Below are 16,020 nucleotides of genomic sequence, written 5' to 3'. Positions count from 1 at the left end.
ACGGCGTGGCCCCACCCGCGGCCCCTCGCCCCCCGCGCCGCTCCCTCGCCCCGCGGAGGTCCCGCCGGCGGGGCAGTGCCGGGGCAGTGCCGGGCCCGCAGGACACGGCGCGGACCGAGCGGCGCCGCGGGACGCGCGGGCGGCGGAAGCGGAAGAAGCGGCCGAGGGCGGTTGCCAGGAGACGGGCGCCGCCCGCCCCCCGGCCTGTCGCGATATCGGGGATGTCACCAGGGGGGCCTCCGGCACACGCACCCGCGACAGTGTGTGACGGAGTGGTTCGGCTCCGGCTCCGCCAGGCCCGGGCCCAAGGCGAAAGCCGAATCACCGCCCTGTTTGTGCCTTGCTTGCCCAACCATAAATGCTCTTCCCCATAATTTCGTTCTGTCGTAGAATCACGGAATCATCAAGGCTGGAAGAGACCTTTAAGATCATCCAGTCACACCGTCCACCAGCACTGCCACTGTAACCCCTAAACCACCAAAGCCCATCACCCAGCTCCTCGTAAACACCTCCAGGGATGGTGACTCCACACCTCCCCGGGCAACCTGTTCCAATGCCTGACCACACAAACAGTGAAAAATTTTTCTAATATCTATTCTGAATCTCTCCTGTCTCAGCTTAAGGCCATTTCTGGTCCTCTCACGGCAGGCACGGCAGAAGAGATGGGCCCCCACCTCACTACACCCTCCTTTGAGGTGGTTGTGGAGAGCAAGGAGGTCCCCCCTGAGCTGTGCCTTTATTGCCCAACATAAATGTTTTCCCCTATAATTTCATTCTGCCCTCATGTGTTCGGCTGTCTCCCCTGCAGCAGTTCAAAGAACAGTGACTGCTATTAGAACCTACAGGTTTTTGCGCTTTCAAAACCGTATCTTGAGCAATGACATAAATCCATGCAATATATAAAAAATTTCTTGGGATTTTAGGGTCTTGGTATCTTAAACCATAGGCTGGAAAATGCAAATGCTCCACAGGTGGGCAATACCCAGGTTTCCAAGAAAAGCCCTGTCAGAAAAGCACTTCAGAACAGCCTGACCTCTGAACTGCCCCATCCCCACCTCATGCTTCACTCTGGTCAAGCCCTTGTGCCCACAGCACTCACATTTTTAGCTTTTAGATTTTTATGTCAAACATGGCACTGCCCAGGAGAGCTCCAGACATTTCTCAAGGCTGAAACTACCTGTTTGCAGTGACATTTGTTAACCTTCATCCTTACTTCACACTGTGTTTACTAGTAAGGACATTTATAATCCTATTTTCTACTAGCTTGTCCTGCAAAGAGAGGAATTATGTGAGTTTTCACTTGTATGATTCTATTAATTTGGTAAAAAACTCTGCTGTGTTTCTCAGCAGTGACAATTTGGCTTTGCTAGAGTTAAACCCCTTTAGTATGTACTTCTCTGCTGGAGTAAAGTTAGAGACAATCTTTGAAAAAGATTTGCAGCTGCCTTTGAGATTAATATTCTGTAATAAGCAATTGTTTCTTTTAAAAACCCTAATATACCTTAGGCACCCAAAACCTTTGTTCGCTGTGCCAAATGTAAGGTGATGTGCTTTATTTTCACAAATCTAAAATACCCAGTGTAACTCCGAAGCCTGAAGTGGAAAAAAAAGGTCTTCTATTTTCTTTCCCCCAGGAACAGAGTTATGCTGAGAATGTGTGTGCAGATAATAGACTAATTCAAACCTTCAGCTGTTTTCAAAATCATACTATCGCCCAAATTAAAGCATAAACAAACATTTGTGACTGACGTAGCTGCTTCAAATAGGAGGATGCCTTGGTCAGTGTTACTCATTTTGGAACAGACCGAGAGAAAGCAGAATCAAAATGAAGAAGTTTCTTGTGTTTGTCTCCTTTTTGGTCCTGATGACCACTGTTACAGGTAGGAGTTTATATCAACAAACCTGTGTATGTATGTAGAGCTGAAGAGCATATAAGTAGTATTAGTTCAACCTTCTATTTTAGTTTTCATTATTCATATATTTTCATATCTTTCACTTTTAGTACTTAACTTTTTTATACTGCAGGGTTTCCACTATTTGATTTTTAACAGCCATGCTGTTGTATTTGGTGTTTAACTCTCTGCATCACCACTCTGTAGTAATTTGTTGTAAACCCAAAAAGTTTAATTTTACTAGCTTACTATTTTAATCTTATTTTACCAAGGTCCTGCAAGTGGAATGTTCATTGCAATCTCTCCTTTTCAACATCTAACTCGTTACTTTGAAAAAGAATCCTATAAAGCAACACGGAAAAGAACAAAGAGTTGGAAGAGTCACTAATGCCAGTGGTTAGATGGTGCTGTTATAGTTCCTCATTTTATAGTAACATGAATATGTAGGCTTTGCTTCCTACTAATAGAACCAGAGAAAACACAAGTATAAAAATAGTTTAAAATTCCACTCCTATCTCCTGGAATGCAATATCCCCTAGGAAGGGGCTGTAAAGAAAGAACACTTTGTATATAGACAAAAATCAGTTTTGGAGACACTTCATTTTGCAACTGACAGGTAAAATATTAACTTTTTAATAATTTCAGAACTAATTTCTGCTTTTCTGTCTTTAGACACTTCACCAATTTTGTCTGAAAAAGAGGCCAAACAGCTTCTGAGAACTCGTCGTGAAAGCAGACCGAGAAAACCTGGTTTCCCTGACGAGCCAATGAGGGTGATTTGACATTTACTATTAAACTACATTAACTAAAAAAGCCCAGCACCAAAACCCCCAAAACATTTGTGCTTAGCATTAAGTTTCTATAGATTTAATTCCAAGCAATGTGTTATGAGTGTCACCCTTTTCAGCTGCTGAGTTCTTCCATGAAATGTTAAAAAACCCCTTTGCATTCTTTTGGTGAGTGCTGAGTATTGCTCAGGAAATGTTCACTTGCAGAACGTGCAGATTATTTATCACGGTTCAAAAGCGCCGATCAAATTATCGCGAAGAAAGTGGCTTTTCATTTACGGAAATGTGGATTTCATCAGGTTGTTCCTGAAAAACTAAATAACAGGAAATGTCTTCTGCTTGCAGTATATTCTGCACTGTGGGCAGAGAGGAGATGCAGGTGTCAGTGGTCAGTGTGGAGATTGAGGTAGTTCTCAACTAGCTTTTAAAATCACTTACTTTCATTCACTTATTTATGAGTGCTACAGATAGGAAGTTTTTTTATGATACTGTAGGAGTTTTTAGTTGCTAGCTTAATATAACAGCATTGGGTTTGCTAGCTTAATGTGATATCTACACATATTTATTTCTAAACCATATTACAACAAAAGAAAAAGTAAAAGAATTAAAGGGCCTTCTGTTTTACTTGCTTTGACAAGATGTAACATATAATTCTGCACTTCTCAAGGGTACTTAAGGTATTTTAAAATTACTGCCTGCTCCTTTCCAAAGTAAATAAACTGAGCTAAAATTACATGGTTCTGAAGAGGCAAACCCCACAGAAGCCAGAAGCACCAATGGACTGTGAGTGTGTGACAAGTGCAAGGGGCTCGGTTTGGTGTGGTACTGAACACCCCTGAACTCTGTAAGACATGAGGAGCACTAGAGACCTTGAGGATTGAGCTCAGACTGTGCCAGGACTGTGGAGACAGCTCCTGGTTTTCCCTTTCCAGTGGGTATTGTACACCAGCCAAAAAGAATCCACCTGGCCCTGCACCACTCTGGCTGGACACGCTGTTTGTCAGGTGTGACACCACGACAAATCAAAGCTGTCACAAGGATGTTGCTCCACACTTGTTAACAGCCTTGTACACTGAGAATTGCACAACAGAGCCAAACCCCACAAGGCTTCACTGCTGCCCACAACACTCAGGACTGGGTTGGTTTCTAAGCTGTTGTTAAATGAGCCTTGCAGTTTTTGCAAATTAGCAGGAATACAGCTCCCATCTGTGCTCATGCTTAATATACCACCAGGAATAATGTTATATAGTAAATATAGCACATATTGAATACAAAGTAAAAAAAGCAGTAGAACAGTTGGGTTGAGGTAAATCCTGTATTGCAAGAAGTTACAAGCAGACATGCAACATTTAGTCTATGGTTTAGTTTTAGGGAGTCCTGTGAGGAGCAGGGAGTTGGACTTGATGATCCCCATGGGTTCCTTCCCACTCCAGACACTCTATGAGTCTATGACATTGTGTGGGGAGAGTAGGGAGCCAGGGCTAGAGAAGTGTTGTGTCACTGACTCTCCTGCTCTGTCCTTGCCACTCTCCATCCTACTCAATTAGGAGCAATTTCCTCGTTGAGGAAATCCAACCTTTTTTTTATTTTTTTTTCTAGACAGCAAAGTTGACCTTCTGTAAGAAAACCCAAACATAAGAGTGTTTGTTTTGCTCACTAATTGTCAAGGTTTTCAGTAGCAAAGGAAACATCTTCCAGCAAAAAGCCAACTCTTGCTGCCATGTGGAAAATGGAGATTGTCCCTTGTGAGTGAAGGTGCAAGGCTGCTGCATCCCTGTGCACAGTTCTACCACTGGCTCAGGGAGAAAAACTGATTTTGTATGGATGCTTTGTAGCAGAATGAAATGATTTCTGGGATGAACCCACCTCTGTTCATCTATTTTAAGCAAAAGCTGTTTGTACTAGGCCAGATCATGCTGAGCTGGGGAATGTAATTTGCAATTCTTTGTGACACTCTTTGACTTCCACAGTGCTGCTGGAGTCAAAAACCTGTTCAGTTACAGACAGCAAGATCTGCCCCCTTTGTTTATTACAAAAATGTAATTTATGTTGTCAGCATGTTTTAATCTTACTTTGACTGAGATCCTGCTTTTTATAACGTGGCCTCTTCTCAGTCATATAGTTCTGTTCTCTACCAGTTCCTAATGCAGTCTGTCACCAGGGACTTGAGCCAAGTCTCCCTGTGCTGTGAGGAGAGAAAGCCCAGTAAAAGGCAGGAATCTAATGCTGCCTGCTGGCAGCCAGGGTACCCACCCTCTGCTCAGCACAAAGAGCAGGGAGCTGGATGACAGTGGGAATACTTGGCCAGTGCAAAGGTTTCAGGCTACAGCTTCCATTCCAACAGTGCCTGCTGTGCAAAGCAATGGGGTGTATTTGGAATAAATGTATCTACTGTTCACAAAGCTTAGGAGCCCACATGCACTGGGACTGGGGCTTTTTAAAAGTAAATTTTGTTCCTGAAGGAGGTCAAGTTTTTGATACACAGCCCACTTTACTTTGGTAATTTGTTGCTTAGACCAAACCCCCTCCTTATAAATTGGTATGGGAAATTCACATTATTTTATTTATCACAGAAAGACCAGTCAGCACTGATGTGTGCTACCCTCCTAGAACCCTTCAGAGTTCTGCCACATGATCCTACAAGGGGTTAATGTTCTTTAATCAGCAGGAATCAATTTTCAAAAGAGGCTACAACAGACCTATCTGTGAGAATCCTCTGTGCCCTCAGGACCAACAGAGGCTTCTGTGTTGATATGCAAATGAGAAATGTGTATGCAGACCTCCAAATTTATGAATATTGTTGTAAAACTCTTGCTTGCCACCTTTACTGATCTGGATGATGATGTCATTCATTAAATATTGCTAGGTTGGGGCAAGCTGACTAGCAACACTATTTCACTATATTTGATTATTTTAAGAGGTAAATTAATTGCTCTTACATAAGCTGAAAGATTCTGCTGGTTCATTGGCCTGACATTAGAATGGAGTGATTACATAATGAAATTACTTCTTCTTTTCTTTAAATAGGAGTATATGCTTTATCTCCAGCGCTTGGAGCAGAGATCAGAAGAACAATTCCTTGAACACTGGCTGAATCCACATTGTCTCCCCCACTGCAACAGGGATCTAGTGCATCCAATCTAATGCTTTTGCCCACCCTGCAACTGGTATATATATTTCTTCTACAGTGCATACTTATTTTATATATCTATAAAACATATATTTGGACATTTTTATGACAGGAGAAGCCTTCCTGCATTATTTAAATTTTGTCAACTGGCATGAATTTGAATCATCACCACAATAGTGATGCTGTCACTCCCAGTTAACTTTTTAACATAAAAGTTACAGATTTAGCCCCATGTTTTCAAAAGCTTTTAAGCAGGAGAATGCAGAGATGGTGTCTGTCAGGGCTGATCTGCTTCAAGAGACAGAAAGTTCATCTGCTTAAAATTCTACTATTTATACATATCTAAATACCTTTAAAAATCAGGGTGTTGTGGTAGACTTCAATGGAGTTATGCTAATCCACAACAAGCCAAAGGTCTGAAACTTATTTAAAAACAAAAACATAAAATTCCCAAACCTCAGCCTTAGGAGGTAAGTTGGCAGTTTTCAAAAAATCTTCCAGCTGAGGCACAGTTGAGAGCTGGCTCACTTAACTACAGGAATTCTGCACAGCAGCTTCTCACAGGCCACTGTGAAGAATTCATGTTAGAAAAGTGCTTAAATGATTTGAAGCCCTTTAGATGTTGTGGTATAGCCAATGTCAGAATGTTTTTTAATTATGTTTTGTTTTTTTCTGCAGATCTCCATGGGCACATGGATTTATACTATGATTGTGTTAAGAAGGACAAGATTATTCCTGCATTGGCTACGTGCTCCTTGTAGAGCTGAACCTCTTTGCAATACAGTGCAATCCTAGTGATACAGCAAAACTTCCAGCTACAAGTGGTTACATATGTTACAGACCACCATATATTTTCTACCAGTAATGATTGCATACGTGAATAAATGAATCAAGGGTTTCCCCCAGTTTCTGAGTTATAGGCAAGAATAAATCCCTGATTAGTCCTTTAAAGGGCACAGCTTTAGACTATCTGAAGCAAGAGGAACTTAGAGGGAGAGGTCCGTAGAAAATGGGAGAATATCAACATGAAGAGGCAGCCAGCTTTCTGGGCTTTGGAGGAATCCTTAATTACAGTTTTCTAGGTAAAATAACAATATTGCATGAAGACATAACATTTACACAACACTGTGTTTAGTTGCCTGATGAGTATTTCATGTATTGTTTCATAATAAAAGCTTGGCTCAATTCCATTTTCAGATGATTTTGCTACCTTAGTCTTCCATACTACTTGCTGACAAAAATCACTGGAAGTGAGGCTCAGTATTGTGAAGTACTAAGGAAACATCAGAGGACTTTTTAGGATCAGCAGTTGGGAAGCACTATAGTGCAGTCTAACAATTTTGTAGTTTCTCTGCACAACTATCCCTTTCCTCTAGAATTCTGCCAGGAGGGGTTACATGTATCCAGCCAACCCTTTCCTGCCTGTGTGCCTTTATAACCTGTGCCTTGGAACAGAACGTCTTGTACAGTCAGATGGCAAATATATGATATCTGCAAAACAACAGGAAAAGTTTCTTGATGGCTCTTACATGACTGTTATGATCTGTAAAGGCAAGAGAATTAGTTATGAATGGACCAGAGTAACATTCAGAGCTCCTCATTGTCACTCTAAAAACCTGAGGACTGGTAGCAAAATAAAACACAATTTTATGAAGATATATAAGGTAATTACTGCTACAGAGCTTTTGATAAGCTGGAATGGATCAACAGTCCTTCCACTATACTTTCTTCCAGTAAGAGAACTCCCCTAGATGACTCCAAGGAAATAATTTAAATCTCAAAGCATCAAAGACTTGCTTTCCCCTACTGCCAAGATAAATCTTAGATTAAATCTGGGAGTGTAAAAAAGCATAATCAGGCTGCTATTGTGGGCTTCATTCATAACACTCTCAATACACAGATCTAAATTTGCATATCTCTTTGAGTTAAAGTCATTAGGTGAAATCCTGGCTCTGTTTTTACTTGCAAAATGAAAAATTCATGCTGATGCCAATTATGCCAACTTTCACCCTGTGAAAGTCAATTTTCAAGTACTTCTTTGAAATAAAAGAACTCCAATCTAATTATATTCAGTCATTTGTTAGATAACTGGCAAGGTTAAATGGAGCTTCTAGGCCAACCTCAGTAACACTGAGCTAATCCTAAAACAAACATGTGGAACAGGGACTGTTTATTGTTTTAAAATTTGCTTTTCCACATTAGGGCCGAAGGATCTCATATAGGTAACTCAAAAGAAAAGTTAAGTATTATTAAATCTAATTAACAAGGAGAAAACTAAAAACATAGAAAGGTGAAGTACTTCCAGGTCAATGATCCATGTTCTCTCCCACTTCATAAAGGAAGAAATTATGGTATAGTGTTAATAGCCTTTAGCCCACTCATCTGGTCAATGGGCAAAAGAGCCAACTCATATTTGCACTCAGGTTCAAATCAAAACCACTACCAGTGTTTCTAGAATTCCAGCATTTAAACTTCTTTACAAAAGCAGAGTCTCTCTTGAAAGTATCTACACTTCTCTTCTACTTAAAAACTGACTATTGAAGAACCTCCTGGTCCATCAAGGTAAGTAAATCAGCAGACACCATAAAGGAAAGTCTGAAACACAGGGGAAAAAAGAAGTGTAAAGAAAAAGAGAGAGAACAGAAAATTTTGAAATTAAAAATAAAAATCCCTAGACTGGATTCTCTGGAATCCTGTGATCATGAAGAAAATAGCCAAGATATTGCTTTTTAAGACATCCAGCTTTTCTGATAGATTTAAGAAGCCAAGTCTTCCATTCATACAAATTAATTTGGGCCCTACAAGTAAACATAGAAAAACCCTTCAGCCTCCCCGAGAGGCAGCCAAAGAAGAGGAGGCCAGCCCAGCCCAGCCCAGCCCAGCCCAGCCCAGCCGACTTTCCTAAGTTTGCTCAGCACTGGCAAACTCTGAAGGCTGAAGAGACAGTGAAGGTGTGAGTGTGTCTGCTTTAGGCTGTTGCCATGGATGTGGCAACCCCTCATCCTGCTTATTATACACTTCTGCATGTCCATAACACACACACAGTGTTTTACACATAATTCGGTGGACTAATAAGAGAAAAGGATCATAGGATCAGGTATAAATAAATTAGCTCATTTATTATGACTCACCAGTGAAGAAACTTATACATGATTAGCATAAAAAGTAAATACTGCATAAATATTATACTTAGTTATAGCTACAGAAGTGGTGTAATGAAGCTTTGTTTCAGAGTCCTTCAGTGTGATTTTATTCTCTCAGATCTTTCCTTCAGAGCTGTGCTGGAAATCATCTGAAGCTGAACTAGATTGAGTGTGTTCAAGGATTAGTTGGAGGTTTATTTTTGTCCATGCCTAAAATCTTGGGGGAAAATGCTGGACTTTTATACATGCATGCAAACCATTAGTTTTCCTACTGGGTGAAGATTTATGATAATCTGTATCATATTAAGTAATTACAATTTGCCTGTGGAAGCCACGAGAGGGCTTAATATAAATGAAATAGGAAGAACAAATGTCCTGAAAGTTGTATACTGAAGGTGGGAAAGCTGGAAAAATAGTTGATTTCCAAAGGCTTTTAAAGAAAAGGATTACAAAAGGCTTGGGAAAACCTTTCATCCATGGAAGTGAGAAAGACAACCATTAGCTGCAATCGCTGACTTGCTCCATATCCAGTGCCTGCTGCCTTCCCTCGGCTGAGGACCTGCCCACTAGATGCCACTGTTTCTGCACATATTCGGCATCACAGCCCCCAGTGACTCAAAACACCTCATCCCTCCTTCTCCCCTTCACTTTTTTACTCCTTTTCTTAAAATGTTCAGCTCAGATGATTGAAATGCAAAGTCACCTCTAAACCATAAAAAAAAGACCCTCAGCAAATGGCTGATTTTTTTTCCCTTTTGGATCACAGGCTGTGAATGTGGGTGTGAGTGTGGTGTCTGCCTGGCTACCTGCTTGTGTTTAATTATGCCACAGAAAGAAATGGTTGAGAGCTCCTACACAGCACACTGTAGTGGCTTGTGACTTTTTACTGTTTGCCATTCAAATACAGAACCTAAGAAAGGATTTTGTGTGTTTGCAGAAGCTCTTCCCTCTCAGAGCAGGTCCCATCTGATCTATCTTCAGCTACCCCAGTGTAAGCTGCAGATTAACACATCGGGAGAAGCATCACTCTTCAAGGCATGGTGTTATCTTCCTACATTTATTATCTTAAACAGCGTGGGGGACTGTGTTTTAGGTGCTGTACAAACCTGCACTGAAAAGGCAGACTGTGCCCAGAGCCTGAAATGCAGTGCCTCTCTATAAAGAGCAAATAAATAATACCAACTCTAATTTAAACACACAACAATTCAATGAAAAAACACAAAGGCTGGAATTTTTGAAAGCATCAACTTCTTCAGCAAGGCCAAGACCAAAAGGTTTTATCACAGACAGATAAATAGGACACGAAGTAGTTACACTAATGCCACTAAGCACTTTGGCAGTTCAAATAATTGGCTGTTTCTACCAGACTGCCTTACCTTGCAGGAGAACATGCACCAGAAGTACTAATTTGCTAAGATTGGAATTTCCAGGAGGCTCACTGAAAGAAGGTCAATCACTTGCCTTATTTGAAATTCACTTTTGTAGTGGTGAAGGTAATGGAAAATGCAAGACTAAACTTACCAGTTTGCAGTTTAGGTGATTCAGTATTTGCCTGCCCCTCAGGGAGGCTGAGCAGGTGAGCCTATTCTTCCACCCACAACAGTTGGAGCATTTCTGAAACATGAACATGAAATATAGTTAGAAAGCAAATGCCTATGACCATCTGAAATGAAATGATGAAATAATATATATGGAAATGTTTCCCTGCAGTACTCCAGGCCTTTTTTTCTCTTTTTTTTGCAATAGTTCCAGCCTTGTTTCAACTGTCAGAATGTTGTTTTGAATGAAGACTTCTGTTATTGTAAGTGAATGAATGCATAAGTAACTTCTGAAGCTGTGGAGTGAAACTGGATGGATTGAATGTGATCACTGCAGCAGGAACCTAGTTTAGTTTCTCAGTAAAAACTTATTTTTTAATGACTAAAGAGATCAGAGTGGACTTTAGAAGGTTATCTGAGCCTTTTATGGTCTACAAAGAGTAGAAAACCCTGTGAGAACTATGTGTCTTGAGATTTCTGGTATGTGATTAGAAATGCTGAGTGATCTGTCTCCTATCTGGCATTTTAATCCTTTTTCAGGTCTGGGGGAAAAGCTGTGTACCAAAATGAAAAACAGTAAAAAGCAGAAAAGGTTCAATGAACTCTGAACTAATAAAACTATCCTTATTCTATCAAAGCAGCATGGCCAGCCCAGTGTAAGCTCAACATGAAACCAAAAGTTTGGAGCCCTACGATTATTCCAAATCTCAAGCTCATCTTGGTCCTTCCTGTGTGTTTTTTTTAAGAGATCATCAGCTGAAGTGCTTTTTTTTTCCAGTTTGTGGGCATTGGGTCTAAGGGTTCATTTGGGTATCTCTCTATATAACAAAAGCATCATGCACATACATTTATTGAACTGAGCGAGCCAACCTTCAACACAGGAGATTTTAGACCAAAGTGAGGCAGAACATTGCTTCATTTTGTATTTATCACAATGAACAGCAACTATTGAATGAGCTCAAAAAATGAATTCAGTAAAATGCTTCAGATGTTCAGAACGTACCTGGCTTAGAGATTTGCTCCTGAACTCTCTGGTGTGACTGACTATGTGCCTGCAGTGTCTATAAAACCGAGACCGGGATCCAGTCCACAAAATGCCTGGATTACCAAATTCACAGCACTTCTGCTATCCAGACACCAACAGAGCTCAATGTTCCACTTAATGCAATCAGGATGGACTTCTATATATTTCCCATACCCTGTACAGGATTAGTTCCAGCATCAGTAATAAACTCCAATTCTTCTATTATCAAAACATGGCTTATAAGCACATAAGTAATTAGCAGAGCACTTTTTTTTTTCGTCTGGCAAAGACTCTGATCAAGGTTCTGGGGAAAAAAATAGTAAAAAAGAAAGAGTAACACTGAGTGACAGCCCCAGGAAGAGCCACGGAAGGGGTTTTGTGCTCAATTTATTGGTGCCATGGAATGCACAGAACAGCACCAGGCTCTCATTATCTGTAGGGAACAGAACACTCCAGCAAACAGGGTCAGGCTGTTTCTGCAATCATGGAAGAATACTGGTACAATCAATTTATAGCCTCTTTAATGTACTGGGAAATGACAAGACATCTGAGGCCAAACTGTATAAAATCTACTCCTTTATGCCTTAGTTACAAGCCATTGAATATTTAGTCTGAGGCTGTGGATGTCATTGTCATTCATAGACCATCCCAACCCTTCAGAGTCCTACCCAGAGCAGGGTGTGTTGGATTCCTCACCTTGCTAAAAATGAAACTACAGTGACTTAAAATAAATCTTTTCACATGTTATGTTCCCAAAGCAAATTCTTCCTGGGAGCAACTGACAGGGATGGATCAAGGTTGAACTGCTGCTGGTCACCTCCCAGAGTCACCTGGAGGAACCAGAATCTCATCTTCCACTTAGAAAACATGATTCCAGCCCCCCTGGATACAAAGGAAAACTGGAAATCTGAAGTGTGTATAGCAGATCCTACCTGTGCCTTTAGGGAGGGAGCAGTTCCAAGACACCTGACATACTTTTTTTTCCCCAGTTTTGACATTTATGGCCATTCTGAGAGCCAGGGTGAAGCCTGAGCATGGGACACAGCTTTGCTTTCATTTAGCCCTGCAAACCATTCACATCCATTTTTTTATTTCCTAATTGTGAAAAATCATGATTTTAAACAACAAACTCATTTATTAGCAAAAGCAAAACAAATAAATGCAGTAGATTTGTGTCTATATTTATTTTCTCATGTGTATATATTTACAGATATTTTAATGTGCTCTAAATGATAGAAATTAAGCTTATGTTTCAACAGTGGATGGATCTGAATTGCATTTCAGCATTCCAGCTGCAGAAATTAGGGGTTTCAAGAACATTCTCTGTCCAGAGTAATTTATTTTTAGGTACTCAATATTTGAGTGCATTTCAGCAATACACAAAGTTTTGCTAAGACCAAATCTAGAGGAGGCTTGGGTGGTGGGTTGTTAATATTTCGTATTTTACATAAGGCTCAGCAGAAAAAAAATACCCTTTCTTCTCCATTTACCAATTGATGCTTTAGAGGTGCTCAGGGAAAGAGAGAAAAATGCCTTTATTTCACATTGCACAGCTGTTGCACTGCTCGAGAAAAACTGTTCAAATATTAATGCAGCTTTGGGGCTAAAAGTATTTCTTAAGAGACACTTCAATGCAATGAGTTTCAGCCAAGTGAACAATCACAAAAATAGAGTCAAAGACCAAAATCCCTCCAGCTGATAGAAAGCCAATTTATTTATTTATTGGTGCAGGCCTATAGAACTCGTTAGGTGTGATTGTGGCAGTTTCCAGTCCGGCCTCAGGAAAGAACTGCTCATGGATGCCATAGATCAGGACCTCTGGAGTCAGGCAAATCTTCCTTTTCTCACCCCAAGCTCTCAGTGTGAACTGGACTGTCTCAGGACTTCAGTGAGCTGAGGGGAGCTCTGTGCAGTTTAGGGAGCTTCCATCAGCTGCACAGCCTCCTCCAGAGCTATGCTTAAACTGCCCAGGGAGGTCCAAGTTTTCTTACCCAGTATTACCAATGTGTCCGAGGGTGTATATTGTCTCATCTGGGTTGTCTCATGTAGCTCTGCCATGGACCAGCCCGTGTCCCCATCACTCCAGCTGCACTGGAACTCACCCCAAAGGGACTCACAGAGTTTCATCCCACCCAGCAAACAAAGAGGAATTCCCTCAAACAAACCAGTCTGATGGTGGATTTCAAAGAGAGCCCTGAACAGAGGGCAGTGCTTTAACTTCGGCTGGGATCTATCCCGAGGAGGTTGGTTCTGGCACGGATCATGTACTGACTTGGCTGAGGGCTGCAGCATTATTTACACCCTCAGACTGCTGATGCATCTTCAGTTCTGCTTTGGAAAGGAGTCATCCCACCTGGTCTGAAATTCATGGCTGCCCAGGGGTAGGAGGATGCTACTTCCATCAATTCACTTGCCCATCTATTTCCTATTTACCAGGGATGACAAATGTTCAAGCCACTTAGTGAATTTATTCCCAAGCTTTTAATTCTGCTCCATGTGCATCGACCTCTTTGCTGCTGAAGCCACAAGCCACACTCTGTCCTGAGCAGGTCTGAAGTGAACAGCAGGACACACACGTGCCCAGAACAACCCAACTGAGCAGAGGGAGAAATGGATTCCAGCTCTGGGCTACACACAGTAAATCACCAGCACAGAGAGAGAAGCACAGGGATGACAGAAATACCAAAACGTGCCTTTTTAGAACATGAGTCCTTAAACAAGATAGGAAAATATATGAAATAACAGCAAGGTCACTTCTTCCTTAACTGTTGCTCCAGTTTAAGCCCACACATGTGCCTCATTTATTTTCAACCATGCTCTTCTGCTATCTCTATCCTGCAAGGGATAGATACAGGACATTATCAGTGGAGGAGGACTACAAAAGATGGTAGGCTTTTATTACCCTCTGCACTTTTTGATAGCTTCCTTTTATTTTTGGAATTCAGTTACAAAAGTGCCTCATGTCCCCTGTTAAAACTCAACTCCTCTTACAGCACACAGTGTGCAAACATCTCCCCACATAATGCTGCTGTGTTTTATGTGGCCAAACTCACTAACTCTGGGCTGCAAAGGCTGTTAGGGACAGAGTTGATGAGATGTTGCAAGATGTTTCTCCCTGAAAATCAGGGAGATCAGCATTTACCACAACATTATCATTCAGACATTGTTCACTTCATTTGCCTCCTGAGCAGAGTTTACTACCTCCAAACCTCTCCTCCTGGTCTCAGCTGCTATCACACAGACAATGCATGCCACTGCCCACACTGATTGGTATTAGGCTGGGGTACTTAGGAACTGTAAATACATCACCTTGACTGTCCTAAAATTTTTAGGGTGGAATAATGAGCTGCACTCCCTGAGGAAACCAGTAAATAAAGTAGCTTAATTCTTTTTAGAGTTTGCATTTAGCTAAAAAGCTGTATAACTATATATTATTCTTCATTAAGAGCCACACTTTCAATAGAAGCTCATGCTAAAATTGAAGATTTAATGTTTCCAGAAATGTAAGCTCACCTTAAGAAACTGTGCACTGCTCAGCTAATGGAGACTCAGCCTCCTCAAACCCAGGAATAAGGCAGTCTGCATGGATGTGGGCATGGAAAATTGCTCCAAATTTTATATGAGGAAAATAGAATCCACTATTCTAAAAGGAGTATCATAAAGTTTGATGTGCCTGTTTCAAAAGCATTTGGAACAGATATTCCCTCTCCAACCAGACAGAAATGTCTTTGCTTCCAGCTCTAATGCCAACTCCAGGGAAAATTAAAAAAAGGAATTGCACTTTCTGGCATTTTTTAGCACATGGGGCAAAGCTGGAAGGAGTCCAAGTGGGAAGAAAGCTGAGGGGGGTGTGATGGGAGGGAGCTGGGGCTGGAACAGCAGACCTTGGGCTGTGTTTTGATTGAATCAGGTGAGGCCAGCAGGGACAAACACTGGGCTGGTTTCCGAGAGCAGAGAGCCCCATCTCTGCTCTGTGTGGAAACTGTCCCAGCTTTGCTCTTTGATCCTTCAGCTTAATTCAATCCAGGGGCAAATCAGAGTGAAACTGGGTGTGTGGAGGTGCAGGTGTGCACGTACATTGGGGGGATGGAGGGATGGAGACAATGGGCAACTGGTGCTGTCCCTCTTCCCAGCACGTATCATCCCTGAGCCAGCTCCCACTCCTGGCACACCTTCCCAGGGCCCAGGTCTGACAATCAGAGGGACTTTTTTATCAAACCCAAGTGCTTGTGGAAGCAGAGGTTTCAGTTACAAGAGCTGATCTTTGGGATGCCTGATTCCCCTGTGATGTTGCAGACTCACGAGCTGGTTACCAGGGGCTGCACGCTGCTGTCACCCATGGACCTGCTTGCTCTGGGGCTGCCCAGCACTGGCAGTCAGGCAGCACATCCCTCAGGCTGTCTGTCAGGCTGTCAGTCAGTTTGTCAGTCCGGCAGCATTGCCTGCTCACCTCAGAACAGTGCCAAGTCATCACATCACGGGCTGGCTGTAGCCCTGACACCGAG

The 16,020-nt window shown here is 41.8% G+C and overlaps 1 protein-coding gene and 1 long non-coding RNA gene across 4 annotated transcripts; one reads left to right on the top strand and one right to left on the bottom strand.

Moving 5' to 3' along the window:
• The first annotated feature begins 233 nt into the window (after positions 1-233).
• On the top strand, positions 234-7,070 carry CUNH17orf67 (chromosome unknown C17orf67 homolog). Of its 3 annotated transcripts, none has more exons than XM_027691711.1 (5): positions 234-331; positions 1,635-1,880; positions 2,565-2,665; positions 5,708-5,847; positions 6,489-7,070. In XM_027691711.1, the coding sequence occupies exons 2-4, from the start codon at positions 1,826-1,828 to the stop codon at positions 5,822-5,824; spliced, it is 273 nt and encodes a 90-aa protein (XP_027547512.1). In that variant the 5' UTR covers positions 234-331; positions 1,635-1,825; the 3' UTR covers positions 5,825-5,847; positions 6,489-7,070. The 3 variants fall into 3 exon arrangements, with proteins under 3 accessions (XP_027547512.1, XP_027547511.1, XP_027547510.1); XM_027691710.1 differs by lacking the exon at positions 234-331 and adding an exon at positions 1,093-1,231; XM_027691709.1 differs by lacking the exon at positions 234-331 and adding an exon at positions 1,093-1,288.
• A 1,219-nt stretch (positions 7,071-8,289) lies between these two features.
• On the bottom strand, positions 8,290-15,751 carry LOC113971612. Its single transcript, XR_003535600.1, has 4 exons — positions 15,688-15,751; positions 15,029-15,158; positions 10,475-10,567; positions 8,290-8,405 (listed from the first exon to the last, which is right to left on the bottom strand). It is a non-coding gene; the product is annotated as an uncharacterized LOC113971612 (long non-coding RNA).
• Positions 15,752-16,020: the final 269 nt, after the last annotated feature.

This window comes from Neopelma chrysocephalum, unplaced genomic scaffold, assembly GCF_003984885.1.
Source record: "Neopelma chrysocephalum unplaced genomic scaffold, ASM398488v2 Primary Assembly neopelma1_84, whole genome shotgun sequence".
Lineage (NCBI taxonomy): Eukaryota > Metazoa > Chordata > Aves > Passeriformes > Pipridae > Neopelma > Neopelma chrysocephalum.
Note: the sequence above shows the minus strand (reverse complement) of the source record. Positions and strands in the feature narration are given on the sequence as shown.